General features: G+C 36.3%; 2 protein-coding genes and 2 long non-coding RNA genes across 6 annotated transcripts in view; all 4 read right to left on the bottom strand.

Moving 5' to 3' along the window:
* The window catches only part of LOC114645232 (uncharacterized), a 38611-nt gene extending 16553 nt beyond the window's left edge, over positions 1-22058 (bottom strand). The window contains exons 1-12 of the mRNA XM_051928718.1: positions 22055-22058; positions 20940-20972; positions 20687-20719; positions 20434-20466; positions 18949-18981; positions 15539-15571; positions 15286-15318; positions 10642-10674; positions 3215-3247; positions 2912-2944; positions 2648-2680; positions 2395-2427 (exon numbers count right to left, since the gene is read on the bottom strand). Of these exons, the coding sequence (XP_051784678.1) occupies positions 2395-2427; positions 2648-2680; positions 2912-2944; positions 3215-3247; positions 10642-10674; positions 15286-15318; positions 15539-15571; positions 18949-18981; positions 20434-20466; positions 20687-20719; positions 20940-20972; positions 22055-22058 (367 nt within the window). The remainder of the gene's footprint in view (positions 1-2394; positions 2428-2647; positions 2681-2911; positions 2945-3214; positions 3248-10641; positions 10675-15285; positions 15319-15538; positions 15572-18948; positions 18982-20433; positions 20467-20686; positions 20720-20939; positions 20973-22054) is intronic.
* On the bottom strand, positions 3479-7836 carry LOC127526209 (uncharacterized). 3 transcript variants are annotated; one of them, XR_007933845.1, is made up of 3 exons: positions 7802-7836; positions 7549-7581; positions 3479-3512 (listed from the first exon to the last, which is right to left on the bottom strand). It is a non-coding gene; the product is annotated as an uncharacterized LOC127526209 (long non-coding RNA). The 3 variants fall into 3 exon arrangements; XR_007933846.1 differs by lacking the exon at positions 7549-7581 and adding an exon at positions 4974-5006; XR_007933844.1 differs by lacking the exon at positions 3479-3512 and adding an exon at positions 6054-6087.
* On the bottom strand, positions 8630-10515 carry LOC127526208 (uncharacterized). Its single transcript, XR_007933842.1, has 3 exons — positions 10378-10515; positions 10125-10157; positions 8630-8663 (listed from the first exon to the last, which is right to left on the bottom strand). It is a non-coding gene; the product is annotated as an uncharacterized LOC127526208 (long non-coding RNA).
* A 547-nt stretch (positions 22059-22605) lies between the features above and the next one.
* Positions 22606-24529, bottom strand: part of LOC127526207 (mucin-19-like) — a 62599-nt gene continuing 60675 nt past the window's right edge. Inside the window, exon 29 of the mRNA XM_051921023.1 lies at positions 22606-22945. Within this exon, the coding sequence (XP_051776983.1) occupies positions 22833-22945 (113 nt within the window). The 3' untranslated portion in view covers positions 22606-22832. The remainder of the gene's footprint in view (positions 22946-24529) is intronic.

Raw genomic sequence — 24529 nt, 5'->3', positions numbered from 1 at the left:
TATGACAATTTCTTGTCATCTATTTCAAAAAAATTGTGTTGTACAGTCAATTCATTTCATTAAAAGTTCTTACCTGATGTTGTTGGACTCGCTGAAGATGTCGTTCCTATAAAGAGAATTATATTTTTAATATCCTCAATTATTATTATTATTCTCTTCTGCGAAGAACAAAAACTTGCTTAAAGTTCAATCAACTGATTCATTTCTTCCTTTACAATGCTAGATTAAAGAAATCTCTGGGCTACACAATATTCGCATTGATTATGCTCCTTCTCAAGTGCACTGTAATTTGACATGTTACTTAGTTAAGTAAAAAAAAAAAAAAACCTTACCTGTCGTAGAAACAGGAGTTGGTGGAGTTTGACCTGTTTAAAAAAGAAAATAGGGCAGGCATGGGCAAATGTTTCTTCTCACTTGGTCGTACCGATTTTGCCTAGTATCTCTTGATTGTGTTTTTTAAATATGTATTGACTGTATTCATATACTAAGATGTGAGAATTTCTACTCCGTGAAATGCTAGAACCATAGACTCACATAAAATCGTTAAAATTATAAGAAATCCATTCTTATTTGTTAGTTTTCTAAATAATTCATTATTATGCATATTGGCAAAATTCTCTTTGAAAAGTTCTTACCAGATGTCGTTGGGCTTGCTGAAGATGTCGTTCCTTTAAAGAGAATTATATTTTTAATATCATGCATTATTATTATTATTATTCTCTTCTGGGAAGAACAAAAACTTGCTTAAACTTGAATCAACTCATTCATTTCTTCCTTTACAATGCTAGATTAAAGAAATCTCTGGGCTACACAATATTCGTTTTGTTTATTCTCCTTCTCAAGTGCAATATAATTTAATATGTTACTTAGATAAGTAAAAAAAACAAAAAAAAAACTTACCTGTGGTAGAAACAGGTGGTGGAGGAGTTGGACCTGTTTAAAAAAGAAAATTGGACAGGCATGGGGATATGTTTCTCCTCACTTGGTCGTACCGAGTTTCCCTAGCATCTCTTGATTTTGTTTTTTAAATATGTATTGACTGTATTCAAATACAAAGATGTGAGAACTTCTACTCAGTGAAATGCTAGGACCATAGACTTGCATGAAATCATTAAAATGATAAGAAATCCATTCTTTTTTGTTAGGTTTCTGAAAAATTCATTGTTATGCATATTGGCAAAATTTTCGTTGAAAAGTTAATTGGGGTAGTCCACCAATATCGTGGATTTATATATTATAGTTCATAAATTTTGAAATGCATATTATCAGTACAAATGAGGGTTTATGCTTTTTTGCGTGAACTTTAAATTGTTTTATTTCTGAAACAACCAAAAACCTATACAGAATGATCTTGATTTGGACAATTTCTGGAAACTCCTCTAGAAAGCCTCATAAAATGCTTCCCTACTCTAAAATTTGTGAATACTGACCGAGTTCTGTTTAAATTATACCAAATTTTATTCTCTTTTGATCAATAGCAATAATACTAAGGAGAGTAACTGCATTTATAAATGAACTTCAAAGGTTGTTGATAGGCTTATCTAAGATGTTATCCCTTGTGATATACGGCCAGCAGCTCAATGCGGCCGGGAAGTCTCAGAACGGGAAGAGTGGAGAAGGGCAGCCTTTCCAGGACACTGCCTCCCCCAGGACGCTAGGTGGCAGCTCCCCTGGACGGTAAATGTACCCCGGATTCCTGCAGGGCATCATGGGACATGGAGTCCATTTTCTCAGCCCTGTTGGGTGCCGTGGGTGCCGCCAGGGGGAGTTCATAAAGGACCTGGGGACGTCTACTTCTCCTACATCCCGGAAGTATTTCGGAGTCACGAGGACGAAAACCCACAGCACTTCCGGGAGGCTTGAGGAAGGATGATGTGGCGTTTGACCCGGAAGAAGAGGAGAAGCACTTCCGAGTCATGGAAGATATAAAGGACTGTTGGAGACCCAGCAAGGGGAGCCGGATTTGGGAGGTTGGGTGACGAAGCTGCTGGGAGTGGAGGATTATTGTTGTATTATTATTGATTATTGTTCTTGGTGGATTGTGGAGTGTGTGGTGTTTTGTGCACTGTATTTAAGAAAAATCATTAAAAATTCTTCTTAGTGCTTTTATACGTGTGTCCTGGACGTGAGTCTGTTGGGTTTCACGGGGCAACAGCGCCCCTAGCGTCCACACCCTATAAATGAGAATTATATTCTTACTGCGAGCATTAGTATGAACTTTTTTCAAACAACAACCACTTGAAGTTGAACTGAACTGGTGTGCTTTTCAAAAATCCACCCAAAAGCCTCTTGACACAATTATCTTTGCCTCATCATATACAGTATAAACTGGATTTGCTCTTTTTCAAGTATACCACAGATCTGACGGAAACTACTTTTGGAAATGAATCTTACCTGTTGTTGATGGGCTTGTCGAAGTAGTCACTCCTGTAAAAGGGAGTTATATTTTAACTTTCTGGCATTTTTATTCAACTTTTTGGAAAACAACAGAAAATTGCTTGAAGCTTATCCTCATTTGCTCAATTTCTTGAAACTCCTCTAGAAAGCATGATAAAGGTACTCCCTATGCTAAAATATGACAATTTCTTGTCATCTATTTCAAAAAAATTGTGTTGTACAGTCAATTCATTTCATTAAAAGTTCTTACCTGATGTTGTTGGACTCGCTGAAGATGTCGTTCCTATAAAGAGAATTATATTTTTAATATCCTCAATTATTATTATTATTATTCTCTTCTGCGAAGAACAAAAACTTGCTTAAAGTTCAATCAACTGATTCATTTCTTCCTTTACAATGCTAGATTAAAGAAATCTCTGGGCTACACAATATTCGCATTGATTATGCTCCTTCTCAAGTGCACTGTAATTTGACATGTTACTTAGTTAAGTAAAAAAAAAAAAAAAAACCTTACCTGTCGTAGAAACAGGAGTTGGTGGAGTTTGACCTGTTTAAAAAAGAAAATAGGGCAGGCATGGGCAAATGTTTCTTCTCACTTGGTCGTACCGATTTTGCCTAGTATCTCTTGATTGTGTTTTTTAAATATGTATTGACTGTATTCATATACTAAGATGTGAGAATTTCTACTCCGTGAAATGCTAGAACCATAGACTCACATAAAATCGTTAAAATTATAAGAAATCCATTCTTATTTGTTAGTTTTCTAAATAATTCATTATTATGCATATTGGCAAAATTCTCTTTGAAAAGTTCTTACCAGATGTCGTTGGGCTTGCTGAAGATGTCGTTCCTTTAAAGAGAATTATATTTTTAATATCAAGCATTATTATTATTATTATTCTCTTCTGGGAAGAACAAAAACTTGCTTAAACTTGAATCAACTGATTCATTTCTTCCTTTACAATGCTAGATTAAAGAAATCTCTGGGCTACACAATATTCGTTTTGTTTATTCTCCTTCTCAAGTGCAATATAATTTGATATGTTACTTCGATTAGTAAAAAAAACAAAAAAAAAACTTACCTGTGGTAGAAACAGGTGGTGGAGGAGTTGGACCTGTTTAAAAAAGAAAATTGGACAGGCATGGGGATATGTTTCTCCTCACTTGGTCGTACCGAGTTTCCCTAGCATCTCTTGATTTTGTTTTTTAAATATGTATTGACTGTATTCAAATACAAAGATGTGAGAACTTCTACTCAGTGAAATGCTAGGACCATAGACTTGCATGAAATCATTAAAATGATAAGAAATCCATTCTTTTTTGTTAGGTTTCTGAAAAATTCATTGTTATGCATATTGGCAAAATTTTCGTTGAAAAGTTAATTGGGGTAGTCCACCAATATCGTGGATTTATATATTATAGTTCATAAATTTTGAAATGCATATTATCAGTACAAATGAGGGTTTATGCTTTTTTGCGTGAACTTTAAATTGTTTTATTTCTGAAACAACCAAAAACCTATATAGAATGATCTTGATTTGGACAATTTCTGGAAACTCCTCTAGAAAGCCTCATAAAATGCTTCCCTACTCTAAAATTTGTGAATACTGACCGAGTTCTGTTTAAATTATACCAAATTTTATTCTCTTTTGATCAATAGCAATAATACTAAGGAGAGTAACTGCATTTATAAATGAACTTCAAAGGTTGTTGATAGGCTTATCTAAGATGTTATCCCTTGTGATATACGGCCAGCAGCTCAATGCGGCCGGGAAGTCTCAGAACGGGAAGAGTGGAGAAGGGCAGCCTTTCCAGGACACTGCCTTCCCCAGGACACTAGGTGGCAGCTCCCCTGGACGGTAAATGTACCCCGGATTCCTGCAGGGCATCATGGGACATGGAGTCCATTTTCTCAGCCCTGTTGGGTGCCGTGGGTGCCGCCAGGGGGAGTTCATAAAGGACCTGGGGACGTCTACTTCTCCTACATCCCGGAAGTACTTCGGAGTCACGAGGACGAAAACCCACAGCACTTCCGGGAGGCTTGAGGAAGGATGATGTGGCGTTTGACCCGGAAGAAGAGGAGAAGCACTTCCGAGTCATGGAATATATAAAGGACTGTTGGAGACCCGGCAAGGGGAGCCGGATTTGGGAGGTTGGGTGACGAAGCTGCTGGGAGTGGAGGATTATTGTTGTATTATTATTGATTATTGTTATTGGTGGATTGTGGAGTGTGTGGTGTTTTGTGCACTGTATTTAAGAAAAATCATTAAAAATTCTTCTTAGTGCTTTTATACGTGTGTCCTGGACGTCTGTCTGTTGGGTTTCACGGGGCAACAGCCCCCCTAGCGTCCACACCCTATAAATGAGAATTATATTCTTACTGCAAGCATTAGTATGAACTTTTTTCAAACAACAACCACTTGAAGTTGAACTGAACTGGTGTGCTTTTCAAAAATCCACCCAAAAGCCTCTTGACACAATTATCTTTGCCTCATCATATACAGTATAAACTGGATTTGCTCTTTTTCAAGTATACCACAGATCTGACGGAAACTACTTTTGGAAATGAATCTTACCTGTTGTTGATGGGCTTGTCGAAGTAGTCACTCCTGTAAAAGGGAGTTATATTTGAACTTTCTGGCATTTTTATTCAACTTTTTGGAAAACAACAGAAAATTGCTTGAAGCTTATCCTCATTTGCTCAATTTCTTGAAACTCCTCTAGAAAGCATGATAAAGGTACTCCCTATGCTAAAATATGACAATTTCTTGTCATCTATTTCAAAAAAATTGTGTTGTACAGTCAATTCATTTCATTAAAAGTTCTTACCTGATGTTGTTGGACTCGCTGAAGATGTCGTTCCTATAAAGAGAATTATATTTTTAATATCCTCAATTATTATTATTATTCTCTTCTGCGAAGAACAAAAACTTGCTTAAAGTTCAATCAACTGATTCATTTCTTCCTTTACAATGCTAGATTAAAGAAATCTCTGGGCTACACAATATTCGCATTGATTATGCTCCTTCTCAAGTGCACTGTAATTTGACATGTTACTTAGTTAAGTAAAAAAAAAAAAAAAACCTTACCTGTCGTAGAAACAGGAGTTGGTGGAGTTTGACCTGTTTAAAAAAGAAAATAGGGCAGGCATGGGCAAATGTTTCTTCTCACTTGGTCGTACCGATTTTGCCTAGTATCTCTTGATTGTGTTTTTTAAATATGTATTGACTGTATTCATATACTAAGATGTGAGAATTTCTACTCCGTGAAATGCTAGAACCATAGACTCACATAAAATCGTTAAAATTATAAGAAATCCATTCTTATTTGTTAGTTTTCTAAATAATTCATTATTATGCATAATGGCAAAATTCTCTTTGAAAAGTTCTTACCAGATGTCGTTGGGCTTGCTGAAGATGTCGTTCCTTTAAAGAGAATTATATTTTTAATATCATGCATTATTATTATTATTATTCTCTTCTGGGATGAACAAAAACTTGCTTAAACTTGAATCAACTCATTCATTTCTTCCTTTACAATGCTAGATTAAAGAAATCTCTGGGCTACACAATATTCGTTTTGTTTATTCTCCTTCTCAAGTGCAATATAATTTAACATGTTACTTAGATAAGTAAAAAAAACAAAAAAAAAACTTACCTGTGGTAGAAACAGGTGGTGGAGGAGTTGGACCTGTTTAAAAAAGAAAATTGGACAGGCATGGGGATATGTTTCTCCTCACTTGGTCGTACCGAGTTTCCCTAGCATCTCTTGATTTTGTTTTTTAAATATGTATTGACTGTATTCAAATACAAAGATGTGAGAACTTCTACTCAGTGAAATGCTAGGACCATAGACTTGCATGAAATCATTAAAATGATAAGAAATCCATTCTTTTTTGTTAGGTTTCTGAAAAATTCATTGTTATGCATATTGGCAAAATTTTCATTGAAAAGTTAATTGGGGTAGTCCACCAATATCGTGGATTTATATATTATAGTTCATAAATTTTGAAATGCATATTATCAGTACAAATGAGGGTTTATGCTTTTTTGCCTGAACTTTAAATTGTTTTATTTCTGAAACAACCAAAAACCTATACAGAATGATCTTGATTTGGACAATTTCTGGAAACTCCTCTAGAAAGCCTCATAAAATGATTCCCTACTCTAAAATTTGTGAATACTGACCGAGTTCTGTTTAAATTATACCAAATTTTATTCTCTTTTGATCAATAGCAATAATACTAAGGAGAGTAACTGCATTTATAAATGAACTTCAAAGGTTGTTGATAGGCTTATCTAAGATGTTATCCCTTGTGATATACGGCCAGCAGCTCAATGCGGCCGGGAAGTCTCAGAACGGGAAGAGTGGAGAAGGGCAGCCTTTCCAGGACACTGCCTCCCCCAGGACGCTAGGTGGCAGCTCCCCTGGACGGTAAATGTACCCCGGATTCCTGCAGGGCATCATGGGACATGGAGTCCATTTTCTCAGCCCTGTTGGGTGCCGTGGGTGCCGCCAGGGGGAGTTCATAAAGGACCTGGGGACGTCTACTTCTCCTACATCCCGGAAGTACTTCGGAGTCACGAGGACGAAAACCCACAGCACTTCCGGGAGGCTTGAGGAAGGATGATGTGGCGTTTGACCCGGAAGAAGAGGAGAAGCACTTCCGAGTCATGGAATATATAAAGGACTGTTGGAGACCCGGCAAGGGGAGCCGGATTTGGGAGGTTGGGTGACGAAGCTGCTGGGAGTGGAGGATTATTGTTGTATTATTATTGATTATTGTTATTGGTGGATTGTGGAGTGTGTGGTGTTTTGTGCACTGTATTTAAGAAAAATCATTAAAAATTCTTCTTAGTGCTTTTATACGTGTGTCCTGGACGTCTGTCTGTTGGGTTTCACGGGGCAACAGCCCCCCTAGCGTCCACACCCTATAAATGAGAATTATATTCTTACTGCGAGCATTAGTATGAACTTTTTTCAAACAACAACCACTTGAAGTTGAACTGAACTGGTGTGCTTTTCAAAAATCCACCCAAAAGCCTCTTGACACAATTATCTTTGCCTCATCATATACAGTATAAACTGGATTTGCTCTTTTTCAAGTATACCACAGATCTGACGGAAACTACTTTTGGAAATGAATCTTACCTGTTGTTGATGGGCTTGTCGAAGTAGTCACTCCTGTAAAAGGGAGTTATATTTTAACTTTCTGGCATTTTTATTCAACTTTTTGGAAAACAACAGAAAATTGCTTGAAGCTTATCCTCATTTGCTCAATTTCTTGAAACTCCTCTAGAAAGCATGATAAAGGTACTCCCTATGCTAAAATATGACAATTTCTTGTCATCTATTTCAAAAAAATTGTGTTGTACAGTCAATTCATTTCATTAAAAGTTCTTACCTGATGTTGTTGGACTCGCTGAAGATGTCGTTCCTATAAAGAGAATTATATTTTTAATATCCTCAATTATTATTATTATTCTCTTCTGCGAAGAACAAAAACTTGCTTAAAGTTCAATCAACTGATTCATTTCTTCCTTTACAATGCTAGATTAAAGAAATCTCTGGGCTACACAATATTCGCATTGATTATGCTCCTTCTCAAGTGCACTGTAATTTGACATGTTACTTAGTTAAGTAAAAAAAAAAAAAAAACCTTACCTGTCGTAGAAACAGGAGTTGGTGGAGTTTGACCTGTTTAAAAAAGAAAATAGGGCAGGCATGGGCAAATGTTTCTTCTCACTTGGTCGTACCGATTTTGCCTAGTATCTCTTGATTGTGTTTTTTAAATATGTATTGACTGTATTCATATACTAAGATGTGAGAATTTCTACTCCGTGAAATGCTAGAACCATAGACTCACATAAAATCGTTAAAATTATAAGAAATCCATTCTTATTTGTTAGTTTTCTAAATAATTCATTATTATGCATATTGGCAAAATTCTCTTTGAAAAGTTCTTACCAGATGTCGTTGGGCTTGCTGAAGATGTCGTTCCTTTAAAGAGAATTATATTTTTAATATCATGCATTATTATTATTATTATTCTCTTCTGGGAAGAACAAAAACTTGCTTAAACTTGAATCAACTGATTCATTTCTTCCTTTACAATGCTAGATTAAAGAAATCTCTGGGCTACACAATATTCGTTTTGTTTATTCTCCTTCTCAAGTGCAATATAATTTGATATGTTACTTAGATAAGTAAAAAAAAACAAAAAAAAAACTTACCTGTGGTAGAAACAGGTGGTGGAGGAGTTGGACCTGTTTAAAAAAGAAAATTGGACAGGCATGGGGATATGTTTCTCCTCACTTGGTCGTACCGAGTTTCCCTAGCATCTCTTGATTTTGTTTTTTAAATATGTATTGACTGTATTCAAATACAAAGATGTGAGAACTTCTACTCAGTGAAATGCTAGGACCATAGACTTGCATGAAATCATTAAAATGATAAGAAATCCATTCTTTTTTGTTAGGTTTCTGAAAAATTCATTGTTATGCATATTGGCAAAATTTTCGTTGAAAAGTTAATTGGGGTAGTCCACCAATATCGTGAATTTATATATTATAGTTCATAAATTTTGAAATGCATATTATCAGTACAAATGAGGGTTTATGCTTTTTTGCGTGAACTTTAAATTGTTTTATTTCTGAAACAACCAAAAACCTATATAGAATGATCTTGATTTGGACAATTTCTGGAAACTCCTCTAGAAAGCCTCATAAAATGCTTCCCTACTCTAAAATTTGTGAATACTGACCGAGTTCTGTTTAAATTATACCAAATTTTATTCTCTTTTGATCAATAGCAATAATACTAAGGAGAGTAACTGCATTTATAAATGAACTTCAAAGGTTGTTGATAGGCTTATCTAAGATGTTATCCCTTGTGATATACGGCCAGCAGCTCAATGCGGCCGGGAAGTCTCAGAACGGGAAGAGTGGAGAAGGGCAGCCTTTCCAGGACACTGCCTTCCCCAGGACGCTAGGTGGCAGCTCCCCTGGACGGTAAATGTACCCCGGATTCCTGCAGGGCATCATGGGACATGGAGTCCATTTTCTCAGCCCTGTTGGGTGCCGTGGGTGCCGCCAGGGGGAGTTCATAAAGGACCTGGGGACGTCTACTTCTCCTACATCCCGGAAGTACTTCGGAGTCACGAGGACGAAAACCCACAGCACTTCCAGGAGGCTTGAGGAAGGATGATGTGGCGTTTGACCCGGAAGAAGAGGAGAAGCACTTCCGAGTCATGGAATATATAAAGGACTGTTGGAGACCCGGCAAGGGGAGCCGGATTTGGGAGGTTGGGTGACGAAGCTGCTGGGAGTGGAGGATTATTGTTGTATTATTATTGATTATTGTTATTGGTGGATTGTGGAGTGTGTGGTGTTTTGTGCACTGTATTTAAGAAAAATCATTAAAAATTCTTCTTAGTGCTTTTATACGTGTGTCCTGGACGTCTGTCTGTTGGGTTTCACGGGGCAACAGCCCCCCTAGCGTCCACACCCTATAAATGAGAATTATATTCTTACTGCGAGCATTAGTATGAACTTTTTTCAAACAACAACCACTTGAAGTTGAACTGAACTGGTGTGCTTTTCAAAAATCCACCCAAAAGCCTCTTGACACAATTATCTTTGCCTCATCATATACAGTATAAACTGGATTTGCTCTTTTTCAACTATACCACAGATCTGACGGAAACTACTTTTGGAAATGAATCTTACCTGTTGTTGATGGGCTTGTCGAAGTAGTCACTCCTGTAAAAGGGAGTTATATTTTAACTTTCTGGCATTTTTATTCAACTTTTTGGAAAACAACAGAAAATTGCTTGAAGCTTATCCTCATTTGCTCAATTTCTTGAAACTCCTCTAGAAAGCATGATAAAGGTACTCCCTATGCTAAAATATGACAATTTCTTGTCATCTATTTCAAAAAAATTGTGTTGTACAGTCAATTCATTTCATTAAAAGTTCTTACCTGATGTTGTTGGACTCGCTGAAGATGTCGTTCCTATAAAGAGAATTATATTTTTAATATCCTCAATTATTATTATTATTATTCTCTTCTGCGAAGAACAAAAACTTGCTTAAAGTTCAATCAACTGATTCATTTCTTCCTTTACAATGCTAGATTAAAGAAATCTCTGGGCTACACAATATTCGTTTTGTTTATTCTCCTTCTCAAGTGCAATATAATTTGATATGTTACTTAGTTAAGTAAAAAAAAACAAAAAAAACTTACCTGTGGTAGAAACAGGTGGCGGAGGAGTTGGACCTGTTTAAAAAAGAAAATTGGACAGGCATGGGGATATGTTTCTCCTCACTTGGTCGTACCGAGTTTCCCTAGCATCTCTTGATTTTGTTTTTTAAATATGTATTGACTGTATTCAAATACAAAGATGTGAGAACTTCTACTCAGTGAAATGCTAGGACTATAGACTTGCATGAAATCATTAAAATGATAAGAAATCCATTCTTTTTTGTTAGGTTTCTGAAAAATTCATTGTTATGCATATTGGCAAAATTTTCGTTGAAAAGTTAATTGGGGTAGTCCACCAATATCGTGGATTTATATATTATAGTTCATAAATTTTGAAATGCATATTATCAGTACAAATGAGGGTTTATGCTTTTTTGCGTGAACTTTAAATTGTTTTATTTCTGAAACAACCAAAAACCTATATAGAATGATCTTGATTTGGACAACGTGTGTCCTGGACGTCTGTCTGTTGGGTTTCACGGGGCAACAGCGCCCCTAGCGTCCACACCCTATAAATGAGAATTATATTCTTACTGCGAGCATTAGTATGAACTTTTTTCAAACAACAACCACTTGAAGTTGAACTGAACTGGTGTGCTTTTCAAAAATCCACCCAAAAGCCTCTTGACACAATTATCTTTGCCTCATCATATACAGTACTAGCAAAATACCCGCGTTTCGCAGCGGAGAAGTAGTGTGTTAAAGAGGTTATGAAAAAGTAAAGGAAACATTTTAAAAATAACGTAACATGATTGTGAATGTAATTGTGTTGTCATTGTTATGAGTGTTGCTGTCATATATATATATACATATACACATATACACACACATATACACACATATACAGATATATTATATATACATATACACATATTTTTTATATATTTTTATATATATATATATATATATATATATATATACACACATACATACATACATACATATACACACATAGATGCACTTACAATAACATAGAAATCAATATAAACAACATTAACATCATCATCATATGAGAATATGAAGTAATATATAAGAAGCACATTTCATATAAATATAAATTATTAAACAGTAAAATCTTCTTCAATAATTTGCTACCGTGGCTTTTCGTTTGTCTGTCCAGGATTTTAAATCACATGTAGCTTGCAAACCGTTTCACGTATTGACTTGAAATGTGGTACACATATAATACGTCACGTCTGCTATCCGCTTTATGGGTGATGAATGTATTACTCTTTTTATGTTTATTTTATTTTAGAATCAACTCCTATCTGCGCACACCAGGGCGGCCGTGGGCGGATGCGTATGGTGTATTCACTCCATGTTATCGTGCATTGCGCTGTCACTGGTATTTTCATAAAAGAATTTGAACAATATATAAGAAGCGTATAAATTATTAAACAGTAAAACATTAACATTTAAGAAGTAAAGTTACATTGAGTACTACTGCAGTGCCTTCGGGTATACCTCATTTTTTCTTTGCCCATTACGTGCTTAAATGTATACATTTTTTGGTGTACCTACCCGAGAACACGCGACATATAACCGACCGTGGGAGAAGCCTGGATTTTAAACACGCGTTGAGTTCATCTGCTGGTCTCCCTCGTGGAATAACTGGTAATGTTTGAGTAAAATCTACAGCGAGTAAAACGACATTACCTCCTTTTTTTTTTTTACGATCTCTGAGATCTTGCTTTTTTCGGTTCAAGGCTTCATAAGCTGTTTTATGTTCAATGTTGTACTTAATAAGTACTAATTATCCCAAACCATCATCTTTGAATGTTGCAAGACTTTCGCCTTGTATGTAGATCGGGGTAATTACATTCATTGCATTCCTAGTCTGAATCACAATGTGATTGTATGGGTGGTTACCTGGCACTGTAGGGTTGCCACCCGTCCTTTAAAATACGGAATCGTGCCGCGTTTGAGAATGAAATTGCGCGTCCCGTTTTGAATCAATACTGGATGGGATTTATCCCGTATTTTTTTTATCATTTTTTTTTTTAAAGCAGCGTCTCATGCAAATCATCCCACACGCATTTTATGAAGATGCCTCCTTTCCTACTTTTGATTGGGTAATACTTGATGTCATCGTTAGTTTGATTGGTGTTTTTAACTGTCCAGTGAGGAGGGCGTGTCTTTTAAGTACAGTCTGCAAAGTGTTGGCACTGAGATGTGGCGTCAGCGCCATACTTGAAGCCCCTAACGTTGCGGTCAGCAAGTCGGCTAACATCCGCCATGTGCCGTCTTTCAGTTGCGAGAAGCAGATCATAGAATGGTTGAAACTGTTGCTCCTTTTTTTTTTGTACGATCTCTGAGATGTTGCTTTTTTCGGTTCAAGGCTTCATAAGCTCTTTTATGTTGTATGGTGTACTTATCCCAAACCATCATCTTTGAATGTTGCAAGACTTTCGCGTTGTATGTAGATTGGGGTAATTACATTCATTGCATTCCTAGTCTGAATCACAATCTGATTGTATGGGTGGTTACCTGGCACTGTAGGGTTGCCACCCGTCCTTTAAAATACGGAATCGTGCCGCATTTGAGAATGAAATTGCGTGTCCCGTTTTGAATCAATACTGGACGGGATTTGTCCCGTATTTTTTTTATCATTTTTTTTTTCAGGCATGGGGAAATGTTTCTTCTCACTTGGTCGTACCGATTTTGCCTAGTATCTCTTGATTGTGTTTTTTAAATATGTATTGACTGTATTCATATACTAAGATGTGAGAATTTCTACTCCGTGAAATGCTAGAACCATAGACTCACATGAAATCGTTAAAATTATAAGAAATCCATTCTTATTTGTTAGTTTTCTAAATAATTCATTATTATGCATATTGGCAAAAGTCTCTTTGAAAAGTTCTTACCAGATGTCGTTGGGCTTGCTGAAGATGTCGTTCCTTTAAAGAGAATTATATTTTTAATATCATGCATTATTATTATTATTATTCTCTTCTGGGAAGAACAAAAACTTGCTTAAACTTGAATCAACTCATTCATTTCTTCCTTTACAATGCTAGATTAAAGAAATCTCTGGGCTACACAATATTCGTTTTGTTTATTCTCCTTCTCAAGTGCAATATAATTTGATATGTTACTTAGATAAGTAAAAAAAACAAAAAAAAAACTTACCTGTGGTAGAAACAGGTGGTGGAGGAGTTGGACCTGTTTAAAAAAGAAAATTGGACAGGCATGGGGATATGTTTCTCCTCACTTGGTCGTACCGAGTTTCCCTAGCATCTCTTGATTTTGTTTTTTAAATATGTATTGACTGTATTCAAATACAAAGATGTGAGAACTTCTACTCAGTGAAATGCTAGGACCATAGACTTGCATGAAATCATTAAAATGATAAGAAATCCATTCTTTTTTGTTAGGTTTCTGAAAAATTCATTGTTATGCATATTGGCAAAATTTTCGTTGAAAAGTTAATTGGGGTAGTCCACCAATATCGTGGATTTATATATTATAGTTCATAAATTTTGAAATGCATATTATCAGTACAAATGAGGGTTTATGCTTTTTGGCGTGAACTTTAAATTGTTTTATTTCTGAAACAACCAAAAACCTATATAGAATGATCTTGATTTGGACAATTTCTGGAAACTCCTCTAGAAAGCCTCATAAAACGCTTCCCTACTCTAAAATTTGTGAATACTGACCGAGTTCTGTTTAAATTATACCAAATTTTATTCTCTTTTGATCAATAGCAATAATACTAAGGAGAGTAACTGCATTTATAAATGAACTTCAAAGGTTGTTGATAGGCTTATCTAAGATGTTATCCCTTGTGATATACGGCCAGCAGCTCAATGCGGCCGGGAAGTCTCAGAACGGGAAGAGTGGAGAAGGGCAGCCTTTCCAGGACACTGCCTCCCCCAGGACGCTAGGTGGCAGCTCCCCTGGATGGTAAATGTACCCCGGATTCCTGCAGGGCATCATGGGACATGGAGTCCATTTTCTCAGCCCTGTTGGGTGCCGTTGGTGCCGCCAGGGGGAGTTCATAAAGGACCTGGGGACGTCTACTTCTCCTACATCCCGGAAGTACTTCGGAGTCACGAGGACGAAAACCCACAGCACTTCCGGGAGGCTTGAGGAAGGATGATGTGGCGTTTGACCCGGAAGAAGAGGAGAAGCACTTCCGAGTCATGGAAGATATAAAGGACTGTTGGAGACCCGGCAAGGGGAGCCGGATTTGGGAGGTTGGGTGACGAAGCTGCTGGGAGTGGAGGATTATTGTTGTATTATTATTGATTATTGTTCTTGGTGGATTGTGGAGTGTGTGGTGTTTTGTGCACTGTATTTAAGAAAAATCATTAAAAATTCTTCTTAGTGCTTTTATACGTGTGTCCTGGACGTGAGTCTGTTGGGTTTCACGGGGCAACAGCGCCCCTAGCGTCCACACCCTATAAATGAGAATTATATTCTTACTGCGAGCATTAGTATGAACTTTTTTCAAACAACAACCACTTGAAGTTGAACTGAACTGGTGTGCTTTTCGAAAATCCACCCAAAAGCCTCTTGACACAATTATCTTTGCCTCATCATATACAGTATAAACTGGATTTGCTCTTTTTCAAGTATACCACAGATCTGAGGGAAACTACTTTTGGAAATGAATCTTACCTGTTGTTGATGGGCTTGTCGAAGTAGTCACTCCTGTAAAAGGGAGTTATATTTTAACTTTCTGGCATTTTTATTAAACTTTTTGGAAAACAACAGAAAATTGCTTGAAGCTTATCCTCATTTGCTCAATTTCTTCAAACTCCTCTAGAAAGCATGATAATGGTACTCCCTATGCTAAAATATGACAATTTCTTGTCATCTATTTCAAAAAAACTGTGTTGTACAGTCAATTCATTTCATTAAAAGTTCTTACCTGATGTTGTTGGACCCGCTGAAGATGTCGTTCCTATAAAGAGAATTATATTTTTAATATCCTCAATTATTATTATTATTCTCTTCTGCGAAGAACAAAAACTTGCTTAAAGTTCAATCAACTGATTCATTTCTTCCTTTACAATGCTAGATTAAAGAAATCTCTGGGCTACACAATATTCGTTTTGTTTATTCTCCTTCTCAAGTGCAATATAATTTGATATATTACTTAGTTAAGTAAAAAAAAACAAAAAAAACTTACCTGTCGTAGAAACAGGTGGCGGAGGAGTTGGACCTGTTTAAAAAAGAAAATTGGACAGGCATGGGGATACGTTTCTCCTCACTTGGTCGTACCGAGTTTCCCTAGCATCTCTTGATTTTGTTTTTTAAATATGTATTGACTGTATTCAAATACAAAGATGTGAGAACTTCTACTCAGTGAAATGCTAGGACCATAGACTCGCATGAAATCATTAAAACGATAAGAAATCCATTCTTATTTTTTAGGTTTCTGAAAAATTCATTGTTATGCATATTGGCAAAATTTTCGTTGAAAAGTTAATTGGGGTAGTCCACCAATATCGTGGATTTATATATTATAGTTCATAAATTTTGAAATGCATATTATCAGTACAAATGAGGGTTTATGCTTTTTGGCGTGAACTTTAAATTGTTTTATTTCTGAAACAACCAAAAACCTATATAGAATGATCTTGATTTGGACAACGTGTGTCCTGGACGTCTGTCTGTTGGGTTTCACGGGGCAACAGCGCCCCTAGCGTCCACACCCTATAAATGAGAATTATATTCTTACTGCGAGCATTAGTATGAACTTTTTTCAAACAACAACCACTTGAAGTTGAACTGAACTGGTGTGCTTTTCAAAAATCCACCCAAAAGCCTCTTGACACAATTATCTTTGCCTCATCATATACAGTACTAGCAAAATACCCGCGTTTCGCAGCGGAGAAGTAGTGTGTTAAAGAGGTTATGAAAAAGTAAAGGAAACATTTTAAAAATAACGTAACATGATTGTGAATGTAATTGTGTTGTCATTGTTATGAGTGTTGCTGTCATATATATATATACATATACACATATACACACACATATACACACATATACAGATATATTATATATACATATACACATATTTTTTATATATTTTTATATATATATATATATATATATATATATATACACACATACATACATACATACATATACACACATAGATGCACTTACAATAACATAGAAATCAATATAAACAACATTAACATCATCATCATATGAGAATATGAAGTAATATATAAGAAGCACATTTCATATAAATATAAATTATTAAACAGTAAAATCTTCTTCAATAATTTGCTACCGTGGCTTTTCGTTTGTCTGTCCAGGATTTTAAATCACATGTAGCTTGCAAACCGTTTCACGTATTGACTTGAAATGTGGTACACATATAATACGTCACGTCTGCTATCCGCTTTATGGGTGATGAATGTATTACTCTTTTTATGTTTATTTTATTTTAGAATCAACTCCTATCTGCGCACACCAGGGCGGCCGTGGGCGGATGCGTATGGTGTATTCACTCCATGTTATCGTGCATTGCGCTGTCACTGGTATTTTCATAAAAGAATTTGAACAATATATAAGAAGCGTATAAATTATTAAACAGTAAAACATTAACATTTAAGAAGTAAAGTTACATTGAGTACTACTGCAGTGCCTTCGGGTATACCTCATTTTTTCTTTGCCCATTACGTGCTTAAATGTATACATTTTTTGGTGTACCTACCCGAGAACACGCGACATATAACCGACCGTGGGAGAAGCCTGGATTTTAAACACGCGTTGAGTTCATCTGCTGGTCTCCCTCGTGGAATAACTGGTAATGTTTGAGTAAAATCTACAGCGAGTAAAACGACATTACCTCCTTTTTTTTTTTTACGATCTCTGAGATCTTGCTTTTTTCGGTTCAAGGCTTCATAAGCTGTTTTATGTTCAATGTTGTACTTAATAAGTACTAATTATCCCAAACCATCATCTTTGAATGTTGCAAGACTTTCGCCTTGTATGTAGATCGGGGTAATTACATTCATTGCATTCCTAGTCTGAATCACAATGTGATTGTATGGGTGGTTACCTGGCACTGTAGGGTTGCCACCCGTCCTTTAAAATACGGAATCGTGCCGCGTTTGAGAATGAAATTGCGCGTCCCGTTTTGAATCAATACTGGATGGGATTTATCCCGTATTTTTTTTATCATTTTTTTTTTTAAAGCAGCGTCTCATGCAAATCATCCCACACGCATTTTATGAAGATGCCTCCTTTCCTACTTTTGATTGGGTAATACTTGATGTCATCGTTAGTTTGATTGGTGTTTTTAACTGTCCAGTGAGGAGGGCGTGTCTTTTAAGTACAGTCTGCAAAGTGTTGGCACTGAGATGTGGCGTCAGCGCCATACTTGAAGCCCCTAACGTTGCGGTCAGCAAGTCGGCTAACATCCGCCATGTGCCGTCTTTCAGTTGCGAGAAGCAGATCATAGAATGGTTGAAACTGTTGCTCCTTTTTTTTTTGTACGATCTCTGAGATGTTGCTTTTTTCGGTTCAAGGCTTCATAAGCTCTTTTATGTTGTATGGTGTACTTATCCCAAACCATCATCTTTGAATGTTGCAAGACTTTCGCGTTGTATGTAGATTGGGGTAATTACATTCATTGCATTCCTAGTCTGAATCACAATCTGATTGTATGGGTGGTTACCTGGCACTGTAGGGTTGCCACCCGTCCTTTAAAATACGGAATCGTGCCGCATTTGAGAATGAAATTGCGTGTCCCGTTTTGAATCAATACTGGACGGGATTTGTCCCGTATTTTTTTTATCATTTTTTTTTTTCAGGCATGGGGAAATGTTTCTTCTCACTTGGTCGTACCGATTTTGCCTAGTATCTCTTGATTGTGTTTTTTAAATATGTATTGACTGTATTCATATACTAAGATGTGAGAATTTCTACTCCGTGAAATGCTAGAACCATAGACTCACATGAAATCGTTAAAATTATAAGAAATCCATTCTTATTTGTTAGTTTTCTAAATAATTCATTATTATGCATATTGGCAAAATTCTCTTTGAAAAGTTCTTACCAGATGTCGTTGGGCTTGCTGAAGATGTCGTTCCTTTAAAGAGAATTATATTTTTAATATCATGCATTATTATTATTATTATTCTCTTCTGGGAAGAACAAAAACTTGCTTAAACTTGAATCAACTGATTCATTTCTTCCTTTACAATGCTAGATTAAAGAAATCTCTGGGCTACACAATATTCGTTTTGTTTATTCTCCTTCTCAAGTGCAATATAATTTGATATGTTACTTAGTTAAGTAAAAAAAAAAAAAAAAACTTACCTGTCGTAGAAACAGGTGGCGGAGGAGTTGGACCTGTTTAAAAAAGAAAATTGGACAGGCATGGGGATACGTTTCTCCTCACTTGGTCGTACCGAGTTTCCCTAGCATCTCTTGATTTTGTTTTTTAAATATGTATTGACTGTATTCAAATACAAAGATGTGAGAACTTCTACTCAGTGAAATGCTAGGACCATAGACTCGCATGAAATCATTAAAATGATAAGAAATCCATTCTTTTTTGTTAGGTTTCTGAAAAATTCATTGTTATGCATATTGGCAAAATTTTCGTTGAAAAGTTAATTGGGGTAGTCCACCAATATCGTGGATTTATATATTATAGTTCATAAATTTTGAAATGCATATTATCAGTACAAATGAGGGTTTATGCTTTTTTGCGTGAACTTTAAATTGTTTTATTTCTGAAACAACCAAAAACCTATATAGAATGATCTTGATTTGGACAATTTCTGGAAACTCCTCTAGAAAGCCTCATAAAACGCTTCCCTACTCTAAAATTTGTGAATACTGACCGAGTTCTGTTTAAATTATACCAAATTTTATTCTCTTTTGATCAATAGCAATAATACTAATGAGAGTAACTGCATTTATAAATGAACTTCAAAGGTTGTTGATAGGCTTATCTAAGATGTTATCCCTTGTGATATACGGCCGGCAGCTCAATGCGGCCGGGAAGTCTCAGAACAGGAAGAGTGGAGAAGGGCAGCCTTTCCAGGACACTGCCTCCCCCAGGACGCTAGGTGGCAGCTCCCCTGGACGGTAAATGTACCCCGGATTCCTGCAGGGCATCATGGGACATGGAGTCCATTTTTTCAGCCCTGTTGGGTGCCGCCAGGGGGAGTTCATAAAGGACCTGGGGACGTCTACTTCTCCTACATCCCGGAAGTACTTTGGAGTCACGAGGACGAAAACCCACAGCACTTCCGGGAGGCTTGAGGAAGGATGATGTGGCGTTTGACCCGGAAGAAGAGGAGAAGCACTTCCGAGTCATGGAATATATAAAGGACTGTTGGAGACCCAGCAAGGGGAGCCGGATTTGGGAGGTTGGGTGACGAAGCTGCTGGGAGTGGAGGATTATTGTTGTATTATTATTGATTATTGTTATTGGTGGATTGTGGAGTGTGTGGTGTTTTGTGCACTGTATTTAAGAAAAATCATTAAAAATTCTTCTTAGTGCTTTTATACGTGTGTCCTGGACGTGAGTCTGTTGGGTTTCACGGGGCAACAGCGCCCCTAGCGTCCACACCCTATAAATGAGAATTATATTCTTACTGCGAGCATTAGTATGAACTTTTTTCAAACAACAACCACTTGAAGTTGAACTGAACTGGTGTGCTTTTCAAAAATCCACCCAAAAGCCTCTTGACACAATTATCTTTGCCTCATCATATACAGTATAAACTGGATTTGCTCTTTTTCAAGTATACCACAGATCTGAGGGAAACTACTTTTGGAAATGAATCTTACCTGTTGTTGATGGGCTTGTCGAAGTAGTCACTCCTGTAAAAGGGAGTTATATTTTAACTTTCTGGCATTTTTATTAAACTTTTTGGAAAACAACAGAAAATTGCTTGAAGCTTATCCTCATTTGCTCAATTTCTTGAAACTCCTCTAGAAAGCATGATAATGGTACTCCCTATGCTAAAATATGACAATTTCTTGTCATCTATTTCAAAAAAATTGTGTTGTACAGTCAATTCATTTCATTAAAAGTTCTTACCTGATGTTGTTGGACCCGCTGAAGATGTCGTTCCTATAAAGAGAATTATATTTTTAATATCCTCAATTATTATTATTATTCTCTTCTGGGAAGAACAAAAACTTGCTTAAAGTTGAATCAACTGATTCATTTCTTCCTTTACAATGCTAGATTAAAGAAATCTCTGGGCTACACAATATTCGCATTGATTATGCTCCTTCTCAAGTGCACTGTAATTTGACATGTTACTTAGTTAAGAAAAAAAAAACCTTACCTGTCGTAGAAACAGGTGGTGGAGGAGTTGGACCTGTTTAAAAAATAGAAACAATAGATAATTTTTATTACCATGTGTTTACAATAAACTGATTCTAAAACATCCCTAACCTACTTTTATTTATTCTCATTGGCTTACGATTTTCTTCATTCATTAGAAAGCCTATATAAAATTGTTTCTAGTTCCATCCCCTATAGTCATTGATTGTGTTCTTTTTCAGACACACTTCGTTTAAGTAGGCGTTTTTGGTTGAAAAAGAAAAGAATTTATCTGAAGTTGATCCAGTTGGAGTAATTGATGTTCCTGTAAAAATGAATGACCGTTTTCTGTTATGGTATGCATTATTATGTTGTGTAGCATAATGATTTCATAAAAATGCAGATGGGCCGTTTTGTCGTTTCTCTCTTCTCTCCTTCATACACTATATTTGTATGAAGGTCCATTTTGCATATAATCAAGAACTTATTGACATGGTTTCTTCAAAATTTACCCCGTTTGTTACTTTTTTAACTCATTTTATAAATATACTGTACCTGTCGTGGTAGTGGGTGGTCGTTGTGTTACTTACCATTTCATTTTAATTTTTTTTTTAATATATTTATGATTTGCTTCTGTGGGACTAGGTCCAGTTGTAACAATAAAGAACAATATTTTCTATAGCATATATTACTAATAGCTAATTCTGTTTAGTGCTGTATAATATACTACGTAATTGTGTCCATTGTAAAGCACACTTGGTTTTTATGATGAAATTAATTACTTTTTCATACTAATTGTTGTACCAATAGTAGAAGGCATCTATCTTCAATGTTGGGTGTCTTGAATGAACTATTTCCAAAAGTATGAAATCCTTGGTTAAAGATCAATTTCTACATTTCTCTTACTTAGACTACAAAACTTTAGGATAAGAGTTATTATTAATTAAGTTGCTTTTTTATTATTTTTTTTCCTTTAATAGACTTTAATATTTAATATAGGTATAATTTGACATCATCTTTAATGAAAGGCATTAACAGGCTGAGACTGTTAATTACATAGTGTTAAGCAAGTCAGAGGCAGTCGGCAGCACATTCCTGGGAATTCAGTCATGCATTGCGACATGGCCGGTGACTTACTCATATTGGTCAATAACTCGCTGAAAAAAGTTTGATTTTTGTCTTTAGGTTTTAGGAGTGGGCTGTGTGTGCACAGGAACTGACATTCAATGAATGCTTATCCAGAACTAAAATTTGTTTAATGCAGTGACAAGAAATAAGAAATGAAGTTGTTTTGGACTTCACAAATAGAACAGAACTTGTCTGCCTGATGTCTTATGCTTTCGGTACTACAACAGAAGTGAAAAAGAAAAAAAGTAAGGGCCAGGAATGTGGCTAAACTGTTCATTCCTGTTAACGCTTTGTATAGCACCAGCTCCATCAGGCAGCACATTATTGGTTGTCACAAAAAGAGGTAAGCACAAATGTGGTGCAAGGATAGTACTCAGTCAGTAAATTTGAAATGCCAAGTGCCTAGAGTTCACATAATGTAAAATCGCTGTTATTAATTATAGTAAGTCTCAACTTGGAAAATTACATGAGCAGTAGGGATTCTTTACCTGTATACATACCTACTTTAACATGGGTATTTATTGATAAATTTCCAGGATAATCTGCATGTGTGAGAAGGTTTGAAGACATTAACTAAAAACAAGACGTGTTTGGTAATGCTGAACTTCAGCACAAAGAAACTACAGAAGTATTAATTCTACAAGCTCAACTGTGTGGCTGTATTGGTTGTGTAAAAACAAATGAGAAATTATACATAACTAAAAAGTTTAGTTTCAATAGCTTACCGGTATACAGTACGTTTATGTGGATACATTGTTATGTATTTGTTTAATGTAATGGGACACTCCTACATGAGATGATTTAATGTGTTAATCTCCCAAAGAATAATAGTTTTGTTGGTGTAGTTCATAAAAGAAATAATCTTACCTGCTGTTGTTGTTGTGGTTGTAGATGTCATCTCTGTAATAAGGAAAAAAACTTCTAAAACCTTCTGATAATGAAAACACATTTATGGTCTCCGTTTGTGGGAGTCATTGGCTCAAAAGTGATTTAAATCTTATTGTTAATAATGCTTGTGATGAGTGGGCATAAGATAAATCATTTTCAAATGGTTCATCTATGAACTTTCCAGATCTCTTTTCTTAACAAAGTTCATTTCTACCATCTGTCATTTGTAAACTTTGGGCAGTGTAATACCTAGTGGTCTAAAGAGGTAGCCACAAAGACGTGGCAGACAATGATAGGTCAGAAGATGAAATCAAGCTGATCTTTTCATTACATCCAGAACATAAATTAAAGTCTTAATCAGTAAAATACACATTCGCTTACTGTAAATCATTAACAGTTAACAATCTTAAGTCTTGAGAATGCATTTGCAATCTTGGACAAATAGGACCAGAAAATGGTAGTGTTCACTCATCTCATAACTGATGTCTTTATCCCCTGTCCTTAGGAGATATGAACTTTACAAAGTTCACCTCTAAACAGACTGATCATTTTTAGAGACTAACATATCCTCACATTCTTCTGCAGGGATGCTTTGGGAAACTTTGAAGGTGTTTTTATGAGGACATATTATTTCAAATCTTTGGGAGATTGCCCAGTTGATTTTATACAAGGGACGCTATTGGCAGATGGCTGAGAAGCTACCCAACTTACTTTTCTCTCTTGCGCTGACTTTCTCTGATCCTGACGTAGGGGATGTGAGCAGGGGGGCTGTTCGCACACCTAGACGATACGGACGCTCGTCTAAAAATGCTGAAAGGTTATCTTAACGTTGCTACCTTCTGTGCAGCTGCTTCATGAAGCAACATGCTGCACGGTGCTTCGCATACTTAAAAGCTCGAAGGGCACGTATTGATTTTTAATGTTTGTTTTTCTCTGTCTCTCTCTCTCCCTGCTCCTGATGGAGGGGGTGTGAGCTGCCGCCTTCAACAGCTTTGTACCGGCGGTGCTTCGCATACTTAAAAGCCAAACAGCCCTATTGATTTGTTTGCTTTCCTATCTCTTTCTGACAGGCTCTGCTCCTGACGCGCACTCCTTTGAAGAGGAAGATATGTTTGCATTCTTTTAATTGTGAGACGGAACTGTCATCTCTGTCTTGTCATGGAGCACAGTTTAAACTTTTGAAAAAGAGACAGTTCCTGTCTCTCTACAACCTCCTGTGTTTCTGCGCAAATCTGTGACCCAAGCATGACAATATAAAAATAACCATATAAACATATGGTTTCTACTTCGCGGATTTTCTTATTTCACGGGTGGCTCTGGAACGCAACCCCCGCGATGGAGGAGGGATTACTGTACTTACTACCATGTGCATTATACAGACCAATTTCACTTTTGAATAATGATGTTAAGATACTGTCCAAACCTTTAGCAAGAAGGACTGAGAAACTGCCTCATTCTGTAATATTACATGACCAAACCAGATTCCTTAGAGGCAGACACTTAGCGTCAAACTTTCGTAGTCTGTTTAATGTAATATACTTACAAAATTCTTCTTTCATTAGCCATTAAGTCACTGGCGATTAATTTTCAAAATAC

Source organism: Erpetoichthys calabaricus, chromosome 1 (assembly GCF_900747795.2).
Source record: "Erpetoichthys calabaricus chromosome 1, fErpCal1.3, whole genome shotgun sequence".
NCBI classification, from domain to species: domain Eukaryota; kingdom Metazoa; phylum Chordata; class Cladistia; order Polypteriformes; family Polypteridae; genus Erpetoichthys; species Erpetoichthys calabaricus.
The sequence above is the reverse complement of the archived record's forward strand: the minus strand, read 5'-3'. Positions and strand labels throughout refer to the sequence as shown.